General features: G+C 40.6%; 1 protein-coding gene across 4 annotated transcripts in view; it reads left to right on the top strand.

Moving 5' to 3' along the window:
* Nucleotides 1-20,449, top strand: part of zmp:0000000755 (phosphofurin acidic cluster sorting protein 2) — a 50,061-nt gene that overhangs the window by 26,552 nt on the left and 3,060 nt on the right. The window contains exons 3-24 of one of the 4 annotated variants that reach the window (XM_044214440.1): nt 2,111-2,200; nt 4,359-4,484; nt 6,009-6,171; nt 7,547-7,638; nt 7,898-7,978; nt 8,341-8,400; nt 9,911-10,062; nt 10,356-10,449; nt 11,471-11,554; nt 12,253-12,419; nt 13,118-13,250; nt 13,356-13,460; nt 13,755-13,861; nt 14,900-15,054; nt 15,142-15,252; nt 16,476-16,578; nt 17,250-17,282; nt 18,871-18,913; nt 18,995-19,037; nt 19,336-19,474; nt 19,609-19,832; nt 20,291-20,404. In XM_044214440.1, the coding sequence (XP_044070375.1) occupies nt 2,111-2,200; nt 4,359-4,484; nt 6,009-6,171; nt 7,547-7,638; nt 7,898-7,978; nt 8,341-8,400; nt 9,911-10,062; nt 10,356-10,449; nt 11,471-11,554; nt 12,253-12,419; nt 13,118-13,250; nt 13,356-13,460; nt 13,755-13,861; nt 14,900-15,054; nt 15,142-15,252; nt 16,476-16,578; nt 17,250-17,282; nt 18,871-18,913; nt 18,995-19,037; nt 19,336-19,474; nt 19,609-19,832; nt 20,291-20,404 (2,419 nt within the window). Of the gene's footprint in view, nt 1-2,110; nt 2,201-3,699; nt 3,798-4,358; nt 4,485-6,008; nt 6,172-7,546; nt 7,639-7,897; nt 7,979-8,340; nt 8,401-9,910; nt 10,063-10,355; nt 10,450-11,470; nt 11,555-12,252; nt 12,420-13,117; nt 13,251-13,355; nt 13,461-13,754; nt 13,862-14,899; nt 15,055-15,141; nt 15,253-16,475; nt 16,579-17,249; nt 17,283-18,870; nt 18,914-18,994; nt 19,038-19,335; nt 19,475-19,608; nt 19,833-20,290; nt 20,405-20,449 lie in introns of those variants that run through there. The other 3 variants (XM_044214442.1, XM_044214443.1, XM_044214441.1) reach the window with 3 other exon arrangements.

Genomic DNA, 20,449 nt, shown 5'->3' with positions numbered 1-20,449 from the left:
TTGCTCAGATAGACGTTCAGCTAGCTTTAAAGTTTAAATAAAGCTTTATTAGCTTTATTAAACCTCCTCCTCCCAGCGGTCCAAAGCTTCTGTGCTAGCAGTTTAAATACCAATGCTCTCTCACTCACTCTCTCTCCTCTGAGCTCCCGGTCCAGGCAGAGTCAGCTAGCATTAATAGGACCACTAACTGCACGGCTAACTAGCTAACGGCAGCTGCAGTTAGCAGCAGTTAGCAGTTACTTTAGCAACAAGTAAAACTATCTGTCCATCAGGAAAGTCCGTAAATCATAGAGAGTTGAGGCAGAACAGCTGAGGACATCAGACAGCATGTTTCGTGTGTACTCCATCCACGAGAATCCATTTTGTCTGTTGTTGTTGTTTTGCACTTTAATATGACGTTGTTGGTGTGAAAATGAGTACATACTTCCGCTTATGCAGAGGACGTCAGTTGAGTGGGCGGTCCTTCAATGTGGCCCAGGACACATTCACGTGCACACTGCTGAGCGATCAGATCTCAGTGTGTCCTCAGTGCATCTTGGCTGCATTCACACCTGTACTTAGAGCTGTCCACTCATGATCGGATCACCCAGGAGGCATGTTAATACCAGGTGTAAACAGGGCCTTTGATGCTATGTATACAAGTTATTTAAAGTACTCATGCATGTGTTGTACCTACAGAAACGTCACTGCATTCTTGAATAAAGCTAACACCCTCTGATATCCTGTGATGATTCCTCAGCACACACCCAACCATTTCATTTGGTATCTGTTACATGATTTAGTAGCTCTGATGACATTAAGATCCAATGTCGTACCCACTGCATCATACTATTAAAGAGTTTCTCCCCAGGGTATTAAGCCAGATACAGGATATCCTTACTGCTCCATGCTGCTCACCAAGTCTTACTTAATCCTATTGTTAGGCTTAGCAGATACCTGAACTAAGCTTTGAGGACTTATGAAATTTTTACAGCAGTTGATGAGTTGCCAAATATATTACACAACAGATGCCTGTCTTCAGCACTCACAGCTTGACATTAAATCATGAAACCCGAGACTTGACAAGCTGTTTCTGTTCTCACGTTCACACTTTGATTCCCTGTTTCAAAATGATAAGAGGTAGAAAAAGAAGCTTGGTTGAAGAATTAAACTGTAACTTGATGAGGAACATGATAGACTTTAATCCATGCTAAGTACTGAGACAGGTCCTCCGAGGACACACTGTGGATCGGTGTCCTTACATTTGGAAGAGACTTGCACAACCCATGGCATTTAAATCCCTATGCAGTTTAGCCACAACAACTTTGTGCCAGCTGCCAGAATTAGCTTAAATGATGAGTCTTCCTCAACCAGAATAGCAAGCATTAGATAATGAAACTAAATTTAGTTTCGATTAGCAACTTGAAACAGTAGCTGTTAATTTCTAATAGAGATCCTTGGCAACATGTAACCTAATAACCGCTATACACTTCTCTAATATATAAACTTTTTTCAGGTTACAGTGATAGTTCCATGTGGAGCAAACATCCCTCTCATTGCATGATTAAGAATGCTAGCCAGTTGTTTCTAAGATGTTGAGGGTATCAGTAGCTTAGAGTTTGAAGCTTGTGATTAGGTTGTTGCTGGTTTGAAACCGATGTAGGGAAAACTCTCAACACCAGCTCTTGAAATGTCCCTGAGCAGGGTATCTGATCCCTATTTCATTTGTTCTGGTAACGCTGCTCTCTAGAACAGTGAAGGAGTGGAGGACTGTTTGTACTAGGCTGCCTCAAGGTGTGATACTGCATAAATGTGTGAATGTGAAGCAGGCTGGTACTAGAATAAGGCTTGCACACTCAGTCACTGTTGTCTGGATAGATATAGTCTTAAGAAATAACATAAAATGAGGGATTTTGGGGGGTTTTCTTTCATTCCAAAGGGAGCATATTAAATTTAAATGAGTTTGCACCCTTAAAACAAACTATTTTGTCATTTTCATACCAGAATTAGATGTATGCCAATTTCAAGCTAGCTGCCCATTCAAACCTGGAAGTGTCTGATGTATAATTGCTTATATGTAACATTTATTAAGTGTGCTTACAATGAAACTTTGCTTTACTTTGTCTTCCAGGGTTCTAAGCGTCTTCTGAGATCAAATGAGTACGTCCTCCCACCCAGTGGACTGATGGAGACAGATCTGGAGCTCACATTCTCACTACAGGCAAGCACTCTGATATGGAAGCGTATACTGGACTATATTCAAATGATAATGTAAACTTGAAAATGAAAGTGTAATTCCACAATAACATCATAATTTTTGACATATGTGTGTTATTTGAGTAAAAATTAAAATGCAATAATCCCATTTTCATTTTCACATACTTATTTGGGCATTTTATAACTATATAAAAAATGAAAATGGAAAAGCTGTTTGACATTTAAAGCCCCCAGTCAATTGCATTTACATTTACATATCACCATGCTTGTTTGGGGTCAAAATGACATTTTCTAACAATTTGAAAATGGAAACAGCATTTGACATTTTGTTTCAAATGCAATACTGTTTATTGCATTTGAATACTGTCCACAGTACAGCAGGTTAAGTCTTTGAAAAAGAAATGTCAAATGCTGTTTTCATTTTCACATTGTTAGAACATTTCATTTTCATTTTGACCTCAAAAGAACATGGTGTCATGTAAATGCAATAGACTGGGGACGCTGTTTTTCTTATTGCATTTGAATACTGTCCACTCTATAGCAGGTTAAGTGTTTGAAAATGAAATGTCAAATGCAGTTTTCATTTTCATTTATTCATTCATTTTGACTTAAATATTGCTTGCATAAATGGAAAATCAGGTTACATTGTTTATATTTTATTTTCATTTTCAAATTTGAATTAATATTTGAATATTGTCCACTGTACAGCGGGTTGCAACTAAAAAATTAAATGTCAAACAGCTTTTCCATTTTCATTTTAATAGAACGCCCACAAAAGTATGTGAAAATGAAAATTGGATTATTGCATTTTCATTTTTCTTTAATAACGCATACATATGTGGAAAATTATAATGCTATTGTGGAATTACATTTTCATTTTCAATTTTACATTATCATTTGAATATAGTCGAGTATACGCTTCCATACTCTGTACTGTGAAATCTCACTCTGATATGGCAGTTACTTGACAGGCAAGATTGTGTTGAAGCCTTTATCTGCACTGGTGCCCCTTCTTAACCCCCTAGCAAAAATGTTAAGTTCAAAATATCCATGTGTATTTATACCTACATTTACAGTATTTTTTGAAGATGAAATCAGGCTCATTTGTTTAATATCAGCCTCTACCACAATTTGTCATGTTAGTTTGTGGTCAGAGGATGTGTTAACTCTTGTTGTAGGGGGACAGGAAGTACTGTTGTCTCTGTGTTCAATACAGCATTTTTGCAAGTGCAATCGTGACTCCATACAGAAATGGATCATTACCGAAGTCACTGAAGCAGAACTTTTTTATGACAATGTTTGAGATTTGAAATAATAGACACTGCGTCCATGCCAACTATTTGTGGACTGGAATAGCTAGATGGCTATAGAGGGGAAATAAGCCAGAACAAGTTGTGGAAAACAGACATTGGGGGTAGTACTGTACATAGATATTGCAGCAGTGATGTTCAACCAACTTGTGAAACTTGATCTTACAAGCTGTTATTGTGTCAATATTTTAGACCAAGAAGGCAAGAACAGTCAATATGAAGATCAACTTCTGGCAGTCAGAGACAATATGACTCCAGAGGAAACAGACAAGAAGGAGAAAAAGAACAAATGTGAGGATGAAATACTGTGTCTCAGAGAGAAATTTAGTTCTGACGTGAGTTGCAAAGTCTTGATGAAGGTTCACCAACAGGTCAGCCACAGTCCAGCAGGCAGACTACAGAAAGTTTTATTAATAGTTCAGGCAGTCAGAATGTAGAATTTAACACCCACCATGTTGGTTCATTGCTGGCATCTGAGTGTAGTGAAAGTGGCTGTATTTTTTACATAAACTTGAACCAGGTGTGTGTGGTATCTCTCCATCAGTTCACACACATCTTTTGCTGTGATGAAGGAATTAAATGAAAATTAAAATAAACAGATAGTGAATACACGTAATCTTGTTTTATTATTTCAGTTGTATGGTTAAAAAAATTTGTAGAAATAGAAGCTAAATACAAACACTTTTTTTTCTGTTGTTGCACATGGCAGGTCACCATTGAAGAATTGGTTTTCTTATGGAGTAACAAAAACAATCTGTTGAAATAAGTCTGCTTGCGGGTTTTCATCTAAAGGCTGATTAATATATAATGTGGCCTGCATTGTTTATCTGACTTTATTTTTGTTATTTTCAGTACCCTCATTTTCTGAAGAGGGATGCCAACAGACTGCAGATCATGCTGCAGAGGAGGAAACGCTACAAGAATCGAACCATCCTGGGCTACAAAACTTTAGCTGTGGGAGTTATCAATATGGCTGAGGTACTGCGTAGTGCCTCAACTGGTGCATTGCTTTCAATTTTTTCCTTTTTATGTTTCATTGTCAGCCGTTTAATTTCTCTTTCGAAACACATCACTTGGCTCTGAGCTTGTGATTACATTCTGCTCTTCTCTGACAGTGATTGACATGGCTATTAGTGTCTGTGTACCATGTCTTGGTTGTCAGAGAGAGGGCCTCCTGTGTTACACATCTTTTCAGATGATTCATGCTCATCACACATACTGCTGTGTGAGATTATGGGCCATCTAGAGTTGACTTCATATACACTTTTCTGAAAACAGTGCATTCAGCCATGCAAAGCAAAAATAATAGACTAGGAGCTGATATATGATATATATACTATGGATTACAGTAAACACATGATTGGAAATTGGGCTTTATAAAGCAGATACAGATGAATTAAAATGCTTTGGTCAATAATTAGACTGAGATTTGGACAAAGATATTGAGCGTCACACTGATTTGGAATGGAGAAACACAGGTAACATTTCTCCGATTCTAATTACAGCAGCTGATGCATGCTCAAAGTTACTTTCCAGCATTAGCCCCAGGACAGAAATTGGCTGACATCTACACGACAATGCATTATTACATTTTAAAATACCACTCTACTGCTGTGCTGTTTTGGTGCTTGCTGCAGTGAAACAACCCACAGACTTCTATGAATAAAGCTAGATTGGCCATTATTGGATCCTATGTTTTTCTATGTAATTATGTTGTCATCTACTGTAGAGTAAACTCTCTCATGCCCTCATTCCGAATCTATCGAGGCATTATGTGTGAGTAAGTCACTTATTGGACTTGCTATGCAGCATTCAAGTGCACCCCTGCCAGTGTTTTGAGCAAAATGAGCCTACTCCCTGTGCAGCGATTCATCAAGTGAAATATTGAAAGTACCCCCCAGATATAGCTTAGAATGAAAGCTGAAAGCTCATCCCTTCTCATCTGATTCAAAACAGTTTATGCAAACTGTGTTATACTGTTTGACTGGATGATATGAGCAAATTGCCTCGGCTCATTTAGACATTCACAATGGTAAAGCAGCATTGTGTTATTTAGAGATAGGATAGCTGTCAGCTTGTAATCAGTCTGTAAATCTCTGCGAGCATAAAGCTATGTGTAACAGAAGCCATCTCAATCTCTGTTGGATCAGTATTGGCTCAGTAAAGAGAGATGAAATTCTTCCATCCAGCCTGCCTGTTGAAGAAATATTATTTGTTCCATGTTGCTTCGACACGGCTCTACAGAGTGATTTGATAGACGCAGGAATTGTACAAGACATGAAGGCGTCTCAGCTAAAGAGGACTTGATGTTTAGACAGATTAAATCCATATATCAAGTTCTGTTGTATTTATTCAAGAAAAGATAACATCAGGAACATTGCAGGGGAGGGTTCAAATAAAACTAAAGCGTCTTGAATAAATAATTGGTTTATTGCCCATTTTGTATTTGAACAGATTCTTAAAATCAATGGTTGGCCACAATGTTAATCTTCCTATGTCCAGGTGATGCAACACCCGACAGACGGAGGACAGATTCTTGGTCTCCATAGCAACGTGAAGGAGGCGCCAGTGCGTGTGGCGGAGATCAGCGTGTACTCTCTGTCCAGCCAGCCCATCGACCACGAGGACGGTAGCGGCCAGGCTGGCCGCAAGACTAAAACCTCAGGTGGGCACAGCCGTCTCCCGTCCCCCTATGTGGGTCTGTTAGACAGGCCTGTACCATTGCTGCCTGGCCAAATCCTGTCTGTAATTTCAGCCTTCACCCTGCAGCCAGCCCTCCCTGCCCAGGCCTCTCTCTTCCCTCCTTCGATGGCTCCTATTTCCCAACCCGAGGACAGAATAAACTCTATTAATGCAAAGTCAACCTATGACCGAGGATATGTCGTTCTCTTCAGCTATGGTTGTAATCTTGATTTGAGAGTTGATCAGATTACCTTACACTGTTCTAATTCTGGATGGGGAGAAATGTTGGGCTCTGCTCGGACTCCACTCCTTCATCCTGCTATGCTGATACCTCGCTGTTCTGGATGTTATTAAGGAGGCCGCTCAGACATAACCCATGATCTCATGCACCAAGTATTAAACTAGTGTCACTCTGAGGAAAGGAAAAATGTTTATCTTTCTCCTCTCTGCAGTGATTCTTAATAACATCCATCCCATCTAAGAAGATAGAACAGGATGTTTCACAGGCAAAAGGAAGTCTGAATTAGCTGTTAAGAAAAAAAGATCTTCCATCACCTGATCTGTCCTCAGCTGTCAAACACGCAGTAAAATCTGCCTCTTAAGGATGCGGCTGTTAAAACCCACAAAATCTGCCATTAAACAAAATAACAATAGAAGTGTTTCAACCACTGAAATGTCATTAAAACTTAATCAGAATGTGAGACATGGATCACAAAAGAGCTCTGCAATATAATTTGCATATAATAAGAGATTCATAACATTTGAGGAAGCAAATTTAGCATTTAATTATGTGCACAGAAAATGTTTCTGCATTACCATATATTTTGTTCATTATTCTTGCCAAGTAGTCAAAACAGTTAATTACTGATGAACTGTGTACAATAGAACAGGAAATTAAACAAGTCTATCCGCACAAGTGGGACAATTCTGTTGGGGCTCACCCTGATATTTGTGAAAAGTACTCAATATACTGAAAGCATAATTTTCATTATAATAAAATTATTTATCACTTTTTGCCTTCCAATGGCAGTGTAAGAACAACATTTATGTTTTGTTTTTTAAGTAGCAGATTTCATATTGAGTTCAGGAGGCTTGATTTCACTCCGAATAAATTGTTTCCTATAGGAATTCTTTATTCTAAAAGAAATGTCATCAAAGCACTAATAAGGCAGTGACCTTGGCATTCTGCTCGCCTCATTTAGGTCACCACCTCTCAGTGCAAGTTTTAAAAAGATGTGTCTGTGGGAAATTTGCACATTTGAAGCTGTGCAGATTTAATGCTGCCTAATACAATCCTAGACATGTATCCCTGTATTTTGATGTATTTCTGTGTGTGTTTATGTGCTTGAATACCTCAGACCGCTCCCCAGACATGGATAACTATTCTGAGGAGGACGATGACAGCTACTCGTCAGAGCAGGAAGCCAGTGATGACGCAGTTCATGGCCAGGTCAGTGCCAGAAAATGCTTAGGCGCCAACAAATCTGCAGTACCCAGTGAAATTAAATACATATAAGAAATTAAGTAAATAAAGTCTCTTGTAGCTAAACAAAATTAAAGAGTCTACTTGTCATACTGAATATACTATACTAATATTTTGTTATTATAATGTATTTTCTACATTTATCTTAAATGTATGCAGGTAGAAATGTAGGGGCACTTTGATATTGAGATTCCCAGATATTTCATCCATCGTCTCTGTATTTCAGGATCTTTATGATGAAGACGATGAGGTCAGGAAGCCCAAGAAACCCCGGAGGAAGATGATCCGAACCACTTCCATGACCAGGGTTAGTCACCTTCTTTTCCCACACATGGAGTTTTATGCTTGCCAATCATTGACTATGAGAATAACTCAAGACCTGTGTTTGCTGATATACATGCTTTTAAGGGAAAGCACACACTATGTTCCATTTGTTCAAGCCATTAGAACGACGTGGATGAGCATGTAAATGAACACCGTGGGTTCACTGTGCTGATTCTAATGGTCTTTACATAGACTGGCTGTGAATGAGTAATCCACTGGACAGTTAACTGAGAGAACTGAAGAACTGATAAGCCAGAGCCCAGCTGTCATGCATATTTAATCGTGACAGTTATTTCCTTTTCAGGAGATTCTTTTTCTCATAATTGCTTTTTTTTTCTGTTACAGCAACCTAACTTTAAGCAGAAGTTTGTGGCCTTGCTGAAGAGGTTCAAGGTAACAGATGAGGTGAGTGTGAAAATAATTGCCTTTGTTTTGATTGACACCTAGGAGAACATGGTCGATGTCAAAGCAAACGATGCGGTGAATGTTAGAGGGGTACAGCATCCTTCTCAGTGCACATGCCTGAAATTTCCTCAATCCTTCTTTTACGAAGCTTTAGTAAGTCAGCTGTGAAATGGATCAGTTATTAAATTGCCCTTGGGGCAGGAGAAAATAATCTCAGTACTGACTGTCTAAACAGTATATTGCTGTATATCACTGCTTATTTACTCCTGAATGGAGGAGAATCGCCTGTACAGAAATCACTGCCACAACAGAGGTACAAGCATCATTATGGCGCTAGGCTGCATTACCTCTTTGCTCATGGATGTATGATTCATACATCACCGTTAGCAGTGATTCGTATGCAGAATCCATTAATTATGTTGTTCTCTACCACTTAATCTAATGATAAATGTAGGCTCATGTGCTTGCCCTGTTTATGTTTGTGTTTTTCTTCTCTCAAGTCCTTTTGAATAAATGTTTCTGGGGATTCTACATAATAGCTTGTTATCAGGTCATCAGCAGGACGGCGACCATTTGTGTGCAACAACCCCTAGATGTCCATTAGTACATAATCTGTGTTAGGCCATTATGTAAGGGATAATGTACAGCGAGCCAGTCATTATTAATGACCATAATTAACCAATCAGAATCCATAGGAGTAATTGAGATATCCTAGTTTCACCTCTTTCTTCTTCTTTCTGATGTCAAAACCAGTCCATAGATTGCAACAACAAAGATTTGGTTAAAAAAAAAGAGAAAAAAAAAAGGTTCAAGTTTTAAATATGTAAGTTTTCAGAGTGGATGAGGATTTGCTCTACCTTTTAATCATCCCTTTAGGTTTATGTAACCTGAAAAATTGGGACCAAGAGACTTGTGTGAGTGATTTAACCTAGTGATGAGTACAAGAGCCTCTTGGCCATCTGAGTTGTACTTTGCTGGATGGTTCTGGAAGCTCCAGGTGGCTCGATGATCTTTTTATCAAGTTCCCTGTCTCTAATTCCTTCCTTGTGGTTGGGCAGTGTGCAGGGCTACAGCTCTATAAATACATAGCCAGGAGGAGGCGAGGGGACAGACTGTGTTTATCTGCTCCCTGCCAGCTTCTGCACTTATGGAGTGGCATTAATCACCTGATTAGTCCACAAGCCTGCCTGTGTGCAGTTCCTATGATATATATCCCCACTGTGCAGCTGGCAGATCAAGGCTCAGCACCTTAGCTCTCCTCTACCACTCACTTACCTTTTAATTGGCCTGCTTAGGACCAAGGCAGAGATGTATTTATGGCATAGATTTTCTCATTTTACAGCCTTCAGTGTTCTCGTTCATTCTTTGAGCTCCATTAGCTACACTGTGAAAGTGATTAGCTAATGCACAGCACCAGTCATTCCCTACAGTTATTTAATCCATGACCATAATTACAAATCCCTGATTACAGTGTACTGATGTGTTGATGATGTGTCTATCTGTGCGGCAGGTCCTGGACTCTGACCCAGTCGACCAGACCCAGGAGGTGGAGGAGGATCTGGATTTACTCTATGACAGTCTGGAGGTGTACAACCAGAGTGACAGTGGTCCAGAGATGGAGGACAACGAGAGCGTCCTGAGCACACCTAAGCCCAAACTCAAGTATGCCCGTACTCATTCCTGCCTCATTCCTCAAAGCCCATTTTTTTCATAAATTTCCTAATATTTCTACATATTGAATTATTTCTGTTCACAACCTGTATATGGTTTTAGTGTGAAATTGAAAATAAGATTTGTTGGCAAATAGAAAAGTATTTACAAAATATCTATAGTTGACATCCTCCCATAAATTGCAACTGGCCCCTCAAATGGAACTGCCCAGAAAAAAAGGTGAAGAAAAGCATTTTTCCAAGTTTTTAGTTTTCTCTAATTCAAATCTTTGTTTCTGTTTTCAGGCCGTTTTTTGAAGGGATGTCTCACTCCAGCTCCCAGACAGAAATTGGAAGCATACACAGCCAGAAAAGCCAGCAGAGAGAGCTGTCATGTCCTGTAAGTTGATCACCAGGCACTCTGTTAACAAACGTCTGATGCCTTTCAGCCCCACTGTTTACCGATGAAGTTCTGCCTCTCAATTGCTGGAGGTTCTTTTTGTAAACTGTGTTATATAAATAAATTGCCCCTGGGCACTGTTTAAATGTCTGGCAGTCCTCTATGCTTATTGGGGTTCAGGGATTCCCAAGGACCATGATACTACAGGCAAGTTATTCTGAGCATGAGCGCAATGCAGCCCACCAGCTCCCACCCCTGCAGAATAGGATGGGGGCCTACAGTCCTAACCCTTTTCACCCCTACAGCCCTCCAGTATTTATAGGGACTGACACCAAATGACCTCTCCACCACCATCAACACACACAGACACAAATTTGCTCCCATGCTCAGAGAGACAATTGGATGGAGCAATCCCTGAACTCCTACTCAGAGATTTATGGCCCATTGGAAACAACAAGGGCAGAGAAAGAGAGACATGTTGAGTCTGATGGCGAGAGAGGGAGTGCTGTTTATAAATATCTGGGAATCCATTTTATCCTGTAATAAAACAGCTCACAGCATTTCAGACTGCTATACCCCTCCATTTTGCTCAATAAATGTCTCTAGTCGAACTTCATAAACAGGTCTTGCAGGCAAAATGGAAAGTCTTTGATCTAATATTGAAATGAATAACACTAGATGTTACAAGATTCACTTAAACACTTTTAGTCAAGCAAACTTGAGCACACAAGTGTCTCAGTTATTCTTTTGGGCTTTGTGTATTAGTAGGCAGCTGTAGTGAAACGTATAGAAGCTTTTAGAGATATTAATATGTGCCAGCTCTGCCACTGTCTGTGGAGCTACCACTGTGAAATTAGTCAAAAGAGTGGTCATTCTTGACCTGTGCAGATGGAGCATAGCACTCCCATTTGGAGCTGTGAAATTTTGTCATTTATATTCACCATTCACCAGTCATTTAAGTCACTGACCTTCATGGTTAAAAATGATCTAATGTGTGTCTTCATGTGTGTTTACCCTGCAGAGTGGAGACTTTCTGACCGTGGACAGATGTAAAGTGCAAGGGGCCCGGTATCAAGATGACAGCATCACAGATACAACTGTTGGGGTATGTTTTTGGAGTAGTTGTACTTTTTTTTTTTTTCTAAACTAAATCTCCCTTGAGCATCTCTTTCTCAGATTTTTCTTTTCCAACCCTATCCTCTCCACTTGACTGCCTTTTCCTCCCATGAGTCTTAGTTGTTTTCCAAGAAAAAGCAAAGAGGGAGGGAGTGTGCAAGGGCAGGCAAACCAAACAGCACAGTCATCCATTATGGATCAGTAGAGCAGACAAGGCAGCTCCATGCTGGATAAATCCTGATTGATGAGGGGTGTTTATGTTTGTTGTTGTCGTTGTGCTGTCGGGTCAGTCTAACCTTGTTCGTCTAACCCCGGCTCCCCTCTGAGTGCTGGGCAGCCGGCTCAGCACACCGCTCCACTAACCCAATTCAAACAGAATATCTAAGGTGCAGGAACAGTGTATCCTCAGCCACCTGCTAAGAGACCATGACGTTTTATCTCGTCTGTCATGGTGGGGTCGCATCATTATCTCCAACCTTAACAGCTAAGCTCAATTATTCACCATGCCAGCACCTCTCTACCTCCCTCCCTGACTCATCTCTTTCAGCTCTTGCCCTTAAAATGCTGGCACCACACACAAAAACACAGAAAGAATCCAGAATGTGCCTGAGAGAGAAATTGATGTGGTTTGATGGGACATGCTGGTGCCTGTGCTGTATGATAAACATCAGTATTGTCCTCTTACAGCCCTCTTGGCTCATCTTTGCTCCCCCCCTTTTGGTTCAGGAGCCAGAGACTGACGACAGCGGGCCAGGGCCGGGGGAGGTGAGCAGCTGGGATGTCAACACTGAACGGATGACCAGCACTGTTGGCAAACTCTGCAAGACAGAGTCCCAAAACCACATGTCTCCCAGGTACACTGCTGATCGCTACATCTGGAAACATGCACACAAAATAGTGTCATGTCATCATGTATGTACACAAGTTAACTTAGATTTTTATCTTTTTTAATGTGTAATTTGGAATGGGTGTTTCCTTAACAGTTTTTATGAAAAGTTTTGTTAAGTCAAGTCAGTTTTATTTATATAGCCCAATATCACAAATAACAATTTGCCTCAAGGGGCTTTAATGGAAGAAACCTCAGGAAGAGCAACAGAAGAAGGATCCCTCTCCCAGGACAGACAGACATGCAATAGATGTTGTGTGTACAGAATAGATTCACAGAAAGTCATATATGACTATACAATTATGATGACAAAATGTAGATTATAAAACATAAGTGAAGGATCACTCCTCTGTTGCTCTTTCTGAGGTTTCTTCCATTTTTTTCCCCCGTTAAAAGGGTTTTTTGGGGGGTAGCTTTTCCTCATTCAAATCGAGGGTCTAAGGACAGAGGGTGTTGTATGCTGTACAGATTGTAAAGCCCCTTGAGGCAAATTGTAATTTGTGATATAGGGCTATGGAAATAAAATTGACTTGACTTGACCCCTCTCCCAGGACGGACTGACATGCAATATATGTCGTGTGTACTTAACTTCTGTGTCCAGTTGATTAGGTCCCTTGCTCTGTCTGTCATGTATTTTGAGCTCCTTCTGTTTCATCTCTTCCTCAGTAAAGTGGAGAACAGGCTGCAGAGGCATCCTCGCAGCATCTCCATGAAAGACAGACAGAACTCCAAGGCCCAGAGCGATAGGACCAGCAGCATGGAGAGCGAGTGCTCCCCAGACTCACGACTCATAGCACAGGTAAACAACTCACAAATGTGTTGTTTATATCACATGTTTTTAGTCCAGTGAAAACGTGCTGGCTAGTGTCGGTCTCAGATTCTCTGCTTCTCATTTGTCTCAAAGGTTCCCAGGAAGTCTGTGTATGACCAGCTGAACCAGATCCTCATCTCTGACGAACGCCTACCTGAGAGCATCATCCTCATCAACACCATGGAGTGGCAAGGACAGGTGTGTGTTTTTTCTATACATAACACTTCAGTCATAAACTCCCTTCCCTTCATCTCTTCATATATGCAGTAGAAACACTTGGCTCATGCAGGATAGGGTTTACTTGCTAGCCATGCTACAAGCATTTCCTGACATTATTGCAAAAAGGCCGACATACAAAAACAATATTGTTGGGAGTGTACACTCTGTATACTCCAGTAGCATGTTTTTCCTGCTTTCTTTCCAACCCGATCAACCCTGCCTCTTGTATTTCCATTAACTCATCGTGTCCCTCTCATGTGTGTTTCTGTGCAGTATGTATCCGAGTTGCTCCATGAACAGGGCCAGCCCATTGTGTCCACCTGCTCTGCTGCCGATGTTCAGGCTGCCTTCAACACCATCGTTACTCGCATCCAGAGATTGTGAGTCGCATACATACATACATACATACATACATACACACGCATTGGTTGAATGACACGAGCAGTCAGAATGTGTGCTTGTTATCTTGGAGTAGTCTTCAGTAAACTATGTTTGTGGTGGCTCGCTGCCGGAGAATTCCAGGACACTATCGCTCTTGCTGCTGAAGTGCTCTCTGTCTGTGAACCCATTCTACTAGAATGCACCTGTTTTCTCATGAAAAGCTGAAGTTCAGCCTTCTTCTCTCTTTCTTGGATGCATCTGCTCAGCTGCCATCTCCTCCGGAAGTCATGTCAGTGGGAGACGAGGCTGTCTCAGTCTGCTATGCTGCTTCTGTTAAACCTGTTTTCTTTTTAATCCAACTGCAACTGTTCCACTCTTTACACACCTGCTCCTCAGTCAAACTGTTTACTCCAGCTGGGGCCGTGTAATGTAGAGCCATGCACATCTCTGATGTTAACATGCTCGCTCAGTGCTGTCGCTGCTTTAGCTGGCTGCAGGTTTTTCTTCCGATGTTGTCACTGAGAGTAAATAGACATTTTAAAACCCACATACCCACCAACCCACCCACCCGTTCTGCTATTGGGCAGTATAATCTTACTTCATGAACCTTTAATGTCTCAAATCCTGAAGCATTTAGCTACAAAGTCCTTAAAATGACTTAAATATCTTACAGTACGTAATTACTTGTAAGATGTACCATTTTGAATTTAAAAAACAGCTTTGTACAGCTTTCAGACTCATTTTAAAGATGAAATTGGTCTTATGTTTGTTATTGTAGGATTAGGATCTAAAAGCTGCTGCAATATTCGGTTTAACTTGAGAAAGTCTTGCAGATACTTGCAAGTACCCAGTATTACAAATTATAACATATTACATAATCTGGCTCTCAAAAAGGTAAAACCGGTTTTAAACCAGGAAAAACCCTGTTTAGATATAAATCTTCCTTTCAGATTCTCCCACACACCCTCTCTTTCATGATTTGGAACTCTCTTTATCTTAATTACTCATTCCTTCTCACCTGATCTTAACCCTTGTAGCTGTAACTGCAACGCACAGACACCACCGACAATGAAGGTGGCGGTGGCAGGCGACCAGAGTTACCTCAGCACCATCCTGAGGTTCTTTGTGGAGCAGCTGGCCAACAAGACACCTGACTGGCTCAGTTACATACGCTTCCTGGTGATCCCCATAGGTATGTCATCCAGGATTAGTACAAATACCAGCCTAACATTTTTAGTATTGTTTTATACATAAAGTTTTTCTCTACACTCCTGCATAGGTTCTCATCCCCTGGCAAAGTATGTGGCCTCCTTTGACAGCAGGTTCAACAGCATCTTTATGGACACTGCATGGAGGGAGCTGTTCTGCAGGACGGAACGGCCCACCTCAGGTAGGATGCACAGCTCTGGTGTTTGGATACAAAGCAAGTCTGCATGTCTAATGTTCAGCCAACTTGAAAGGGAAAGAAATGGGGTCAGAGGATGGGTCAGGGGCTGATGGATGGCAAGAAGAGATTTCTTCCAATTGCAAAAGACAGCTACAGCCTGCTGCAGTGTAGCAAATGGCTCTATATCATGGCACCACTCTGCCTTCCTGTAAACTGTCTGCTGCTGCTGCTGCTGCTTAAGAAGACCACTCGCCTGTCTGACTCAGATATTTACTTCAAAGGTTGTCAAAATTTATTGTAATATTGAAAAAGTAAATTCTTGTTTGAAAACATACATCATCATGAGATCATACATCGTGTTGTGTTTTTTTCTTTACTTTCTATGTATTTGCAGCCAATATAGTATATACCATTAAAATAATCAGATGTAAGATTAATCCAAGAGGCAGGAGAAAAAAAAAAAGATCTGCATTATTAATCTGTTTATTTTAGGACTATTTTGTACAATTTAAAGCTCTTTTTCTATTAGATTTGAATTCATTTTTACGCCCACTTGCCGTTTGTAAGTCTTACAATTGTTTGCTCACACGCGCGTCCATGCTTAAGCTTCTATTCCCATCCTCTTCCTCAATTCTCACTTGCTCTGCCCAAACAAGCCTGATAATCCTCACCTATCCCCACCTATTATTTCACTTAATTTACACCCCATAGGCGCAAGAGTTACAGCCCTATACACCATGTTGAATCATCTCAAAAGGGATGTAAAAAATCAGATGTAAAAAAGTACTGGGTCCTCCATCTTTTTCCTTACTTCTTTTATCCTTGACATTAGCTGCCATCACAACGGTTGTTTGGATAGGAATGACACAAGGAGAATAGTTTAAACTGCAGAGAGACAACAGGTCACAATAAATTACCATTCAAAATCAGCCCGTGTTTCCACATTTCAAGGTGCCAAAAATGTATGCCAGGCTGCATGTGGCCCACAGGCCTTCTGTTTGACACACAATTCGTCTTGTGTGTTGTATGGCTGACTTCACCCACGTTTTAATAACCTCCCCCCCCAATCTTCTTAGTTCAGTGGAAAGAAAATGATTGATGCACAGTCTTCCAGCGATCTGCTGTATCAGAAAATTAGCATTTGCGTCAGTTGTCTTGCAGCTTGTTAGTCAGATGTGAAACAGGAGAGGCATATTGATAACAACCTGTCTCTCTGCTCCCTGCAGATAACATAGATGTAGCAGGACGAGTTGTTCAGTATCTGGCTGGTGCCAACGTGTCCCACCAGTTCCCCATCTCAGAGGCCATGCTCACCTACAAACAGAAGAGGTAAAGTAACTTTCATTATTTAAGTTTGAGCATACTCATGTGCTGCATATGTTTGTGTGTGTATGCATGTATGTTTTTGTGCTTTTTTGTGTGCTCTTTTTGAGCATGTCTGTTGGAATGATCTCTGACTTTGAGTACTGTTATTAATGTTCAGTATGTCTTTTTTCCTAGAACAAATAAGGCTACAACTGATCATCAGTTAAACTGCATGAGGAAAATGTGTAAATGCATATGCATGCAAGCAGGCACATGTATTAAACACACACACACATACAAGTAGCTGTGATGTGTGATAATAATGATAAGCAGTTCACTGTAGAGTCACATCTGTTTATTCTGATATAAACAAGTCCACAAGCTGTGGGCTCTGGTCCATTTCAAGTTCACTGTTTGATAAAAGGTTTATGGCTGATTATTAAATTTGATACATTTTCACATCAGTGCAGGCCTCTGCTTCTACAAAGTCCAACATCAACCCAGACGTGTCACAAACACAGACGCACTTAGTGCATTTCTGTCTGCATTTGTTTGTTTTCTTTCTGAGGTTTGACCCAACGCTTCCCTTCTTTGTAAGAGTGACTTCCTATTGGTCAGAAGCAACTAAATACAACACACAGTTTTAACACTGTTGCATACCTTCTTCCCCCTTTCCCCTTTGATTTGCATTCAAGGAAAAGGAGTTTGTATTTTGATTTTTACATCAGGTATCTAATTCAACTCTTTTGTCTTTTGTTTTGACTTCCTTATTTTCTCTCCTCCATATGGCTTGAGCTCCTTGCTGTGTCTTAACATTTCCCTTTTCACTTTCGATAATCACTGTAACTTCACTTTGCACTCTGTCCTGACTTGTGTCTTTGGTTCAGTGTGACTTTGATTCTTACTCTGTTCTCTGTGTTGTTGCTGTGAAGATTTGCCTAACAACCTTTAAAACAACCCCAAATATTCACAAAGTGGAATGTTTTTCTGGCTCATACATCCAGCGATAACAGTGTCATAAGCAATGTTAGATGAATGGAAGTCATTTAGAATGGCCCACAAGCAAACCAGTTACATTTTTGTTTCAGACTTGATGTTGATTTGAAAGTGAGCTGCCCATATCTCAGGACGTGTATTGGTTTGCCCTTAGGAGTGGCTACATAATTATGAGGTTTATTATGAGGTTGTGAGAAGAAATATTTCTGTATCAGTCAAAAGAAATAACTGACATTAACATTGGTAATGTTAATCTGATATTTCCCACATTCATTCTAAACTACATGGATATTACTAACTCTGAAACTCATATTTCTCCATGTATGCATATATAAACATAACAAGGTGATTGGAAGTTAAGTTTAATACATTGTTTGCCCCCATATAATTGTTATTTTTGGAAGTTGTGTTACAGCTGGTGATGCTACAAGTGATGTGTAAACTTCCTGTTTACACTGTTGATTGCTTTTGATTGTTTCCTATCAACGATATATACGTTACTAAAGTCTTTACTTGCTAAGACATTTCTTAATTTCATGAAGGACTTGACACACAAAGTTAGTAATGGATTTATGAACAGCTGGTGCAATTCGGTGGATTTTGTTCAGGGGTGGTGTTGCTTTGCAAAATCTTTTCCTTGCAATATGTAGCATCACTGAATTATAATGATATAATACAGCACTGACGCCCAAGGTGGTAAGATTGTTGGGGCAGCGTCCCTCGTCCTTCTGTTGTTTGCTGTGGGTGTGATCTGTTTTGAGGGCTCATGAAAAACTGGGAGAGAATCACCGGCTAGTTCAGGAGTTGCACCATTGGTTGCTGCATGTTCGAGGGCATTTGCAGAAAGATAACACTGGCTCAGCTCTTCCCTGCCGGATCATTGGGTGCATCTTTGAATCTGTCGTTGTGGCCTGAGTGTGTATTAAACTTTAAATGACAATAACTGCCGTCCTGTTTTACCCTATCTTTGCATAGGCATGTATTGTTGAACCAGTAGTAAAAGTGTAAAGGGCTGGGCCCAAACTATCTCTTTTAGCCCCATGTATAAAATAGCTCTCTTATCCGAGTACTGGCTAATCATTTTGGTTGTAAGGAGCAGTCCTCTCATTCATCTCATTGTAACGTAACCCAAGATGATCCCATTCCACTCAAGCCAGTCATGTGCCATTTCTGCTGTGATGGACATGGTGCAGGCCATGCCACAGCCATCTTCCCTCCAGGACCATTGAGTGTTCATGTGCACCTCTGGAGTGTTGAAGTGTTACAACCCACCTCTGGTCATACTCGCAGCCTCTTTACTCTCTCTCTCTCTGTTTACAGCCCTGATGAGGACTCCTGTCAGAAATTTGTGCCATTTATTGGGGTAAGAATTTTTTCCCCTATACAAAGGTTCACATTCTGTGTATAATTTAGTTTCACACCGAAGCCTTTTTTACTCTTGCAGGTTGTGAAAGTTGGAATTGTGGAGCAAAGCCTCTCAACTTCAGGTAAGGAAGGGCACTTTTTTTTTTAAAGGTGTGGTAGTATTTTGTCAGGTTAGTGTGTTTTACTTATTTTACTGTTAATTCTATGTGTGGAGAGAGAAATCTAACAAAACACAGATGTCACTCACTGGATACAGATCCAGGTCAGGAAACCAGAAACCCCTATAGTGTTTCACTTATTTACTTCATTTACTTGATTATGGCTAGAATTTATGTATTGCCAAGCAATACACATTTTTTGAGTTTAGATTTACTTTGAAGCTTTGTGTATGAGACTAAACCACCCCACCCCAACTTGCAGTGGACTCAGATGATGCGATGGGGGTCAACACAAGCATCCTGTCCTCCCCAACACCCCCATCGGCCGGTCCGTATGGGAAGGAGATTGGGGGCACCCCCCCCCAGTCTCCCTCTGTGTCCACCGCCCTTTCTGGAGCTGGGTACGACAAGACACACACATAATTATCAGCAACAAAACCACATCCTATATTTTCTTTCTTACTGTGAGTTGCATTTTAGTAGCGAAGTGAAGAGCAGTAGTGTTTCTGAGCAGTGTTCCTGTTTTCCTTTGTAGTTCTCCGTGTTCGGGCAGTGAAGTGATGGGGCTCCAGGTGGACTACTGGACGTGGCAAGGTCCAGAGAGGAAGAAAGAGGGAGAGAAGAGAGATGTGGGCCTGAAAAACACCCTGAAGAGTAACTTCCGTTCGCTGCAAGTCAGCCGCCTGCCTTGTGGAGGGGAACTCACCCCTCCACCCAGCATGGCCATGACTGTAGTCACAAAGGAGAAGAACAAGAAAGGTACACTTTGGAAAATATGACTGACACACACACACACAGAAATCAAAGTAAATGACAACATTGTACCTAGTCATCACAACACATTAATAGGTTGATGTGTAAGCAGAACATGAATATTCTTGATATTTAGCTGGATTATATTTTTTACTCTGCTCTTAGTCTCAATGCCCCATCTTTCTGGTTCTAAAATAGTCCATGCATAAGACAGATGAGTTGGGGAAGGTATTTATACATATATATATATATATATATATATATATATATATATATATATATATATATATATATATATTTACTGGAGAAGGGTTAGGGTTAAGGCTTTACACAACTTTTACAACTTTAAACGCATTTTCATGTGTAAAATCACTGGAGTTCCCCTTTATGTACAAAAAAATTATGTGTGAAGAAAATGTGTGTGTTTTTTTTTATACCTCGGCTCACTCTGTTTCCCTTTCCAGTGATTTTTCTCAGCAAGAAGCCCAAGGAGAAAGAGCTGGACTCTAAGAGCCAAGTGATTGATGGTATCAGCAGGTTGATCTGCACAGCCAAGCACCAGCACACAATGCTGAGAGGTGAGGCCGATGTGCAAACACAACCCCACGGCTGAAGCTATACTG

The sequence above is a fragment of the Siniperca chuatsi genome, linkage group LG11 (genome assembly GCF_020085105.1).
Source record: "Siniperca chuatsi isolate FFG_IHB_CAS linkage group LG11, ASM2008510v1, whole genome shotgun sequence".
In the NCBI taxonomy this organism is placed as follows: domain Eukaryota; kingdom Metazoa; phylum Chordata; class Actinopteri; order Centrarchiformes; family Sinipercidae; genus Siniperca; species Siniperca chuatsi.
This window is presented reverse-complemented; position numbering and strand designations above follow the sequence as displayed.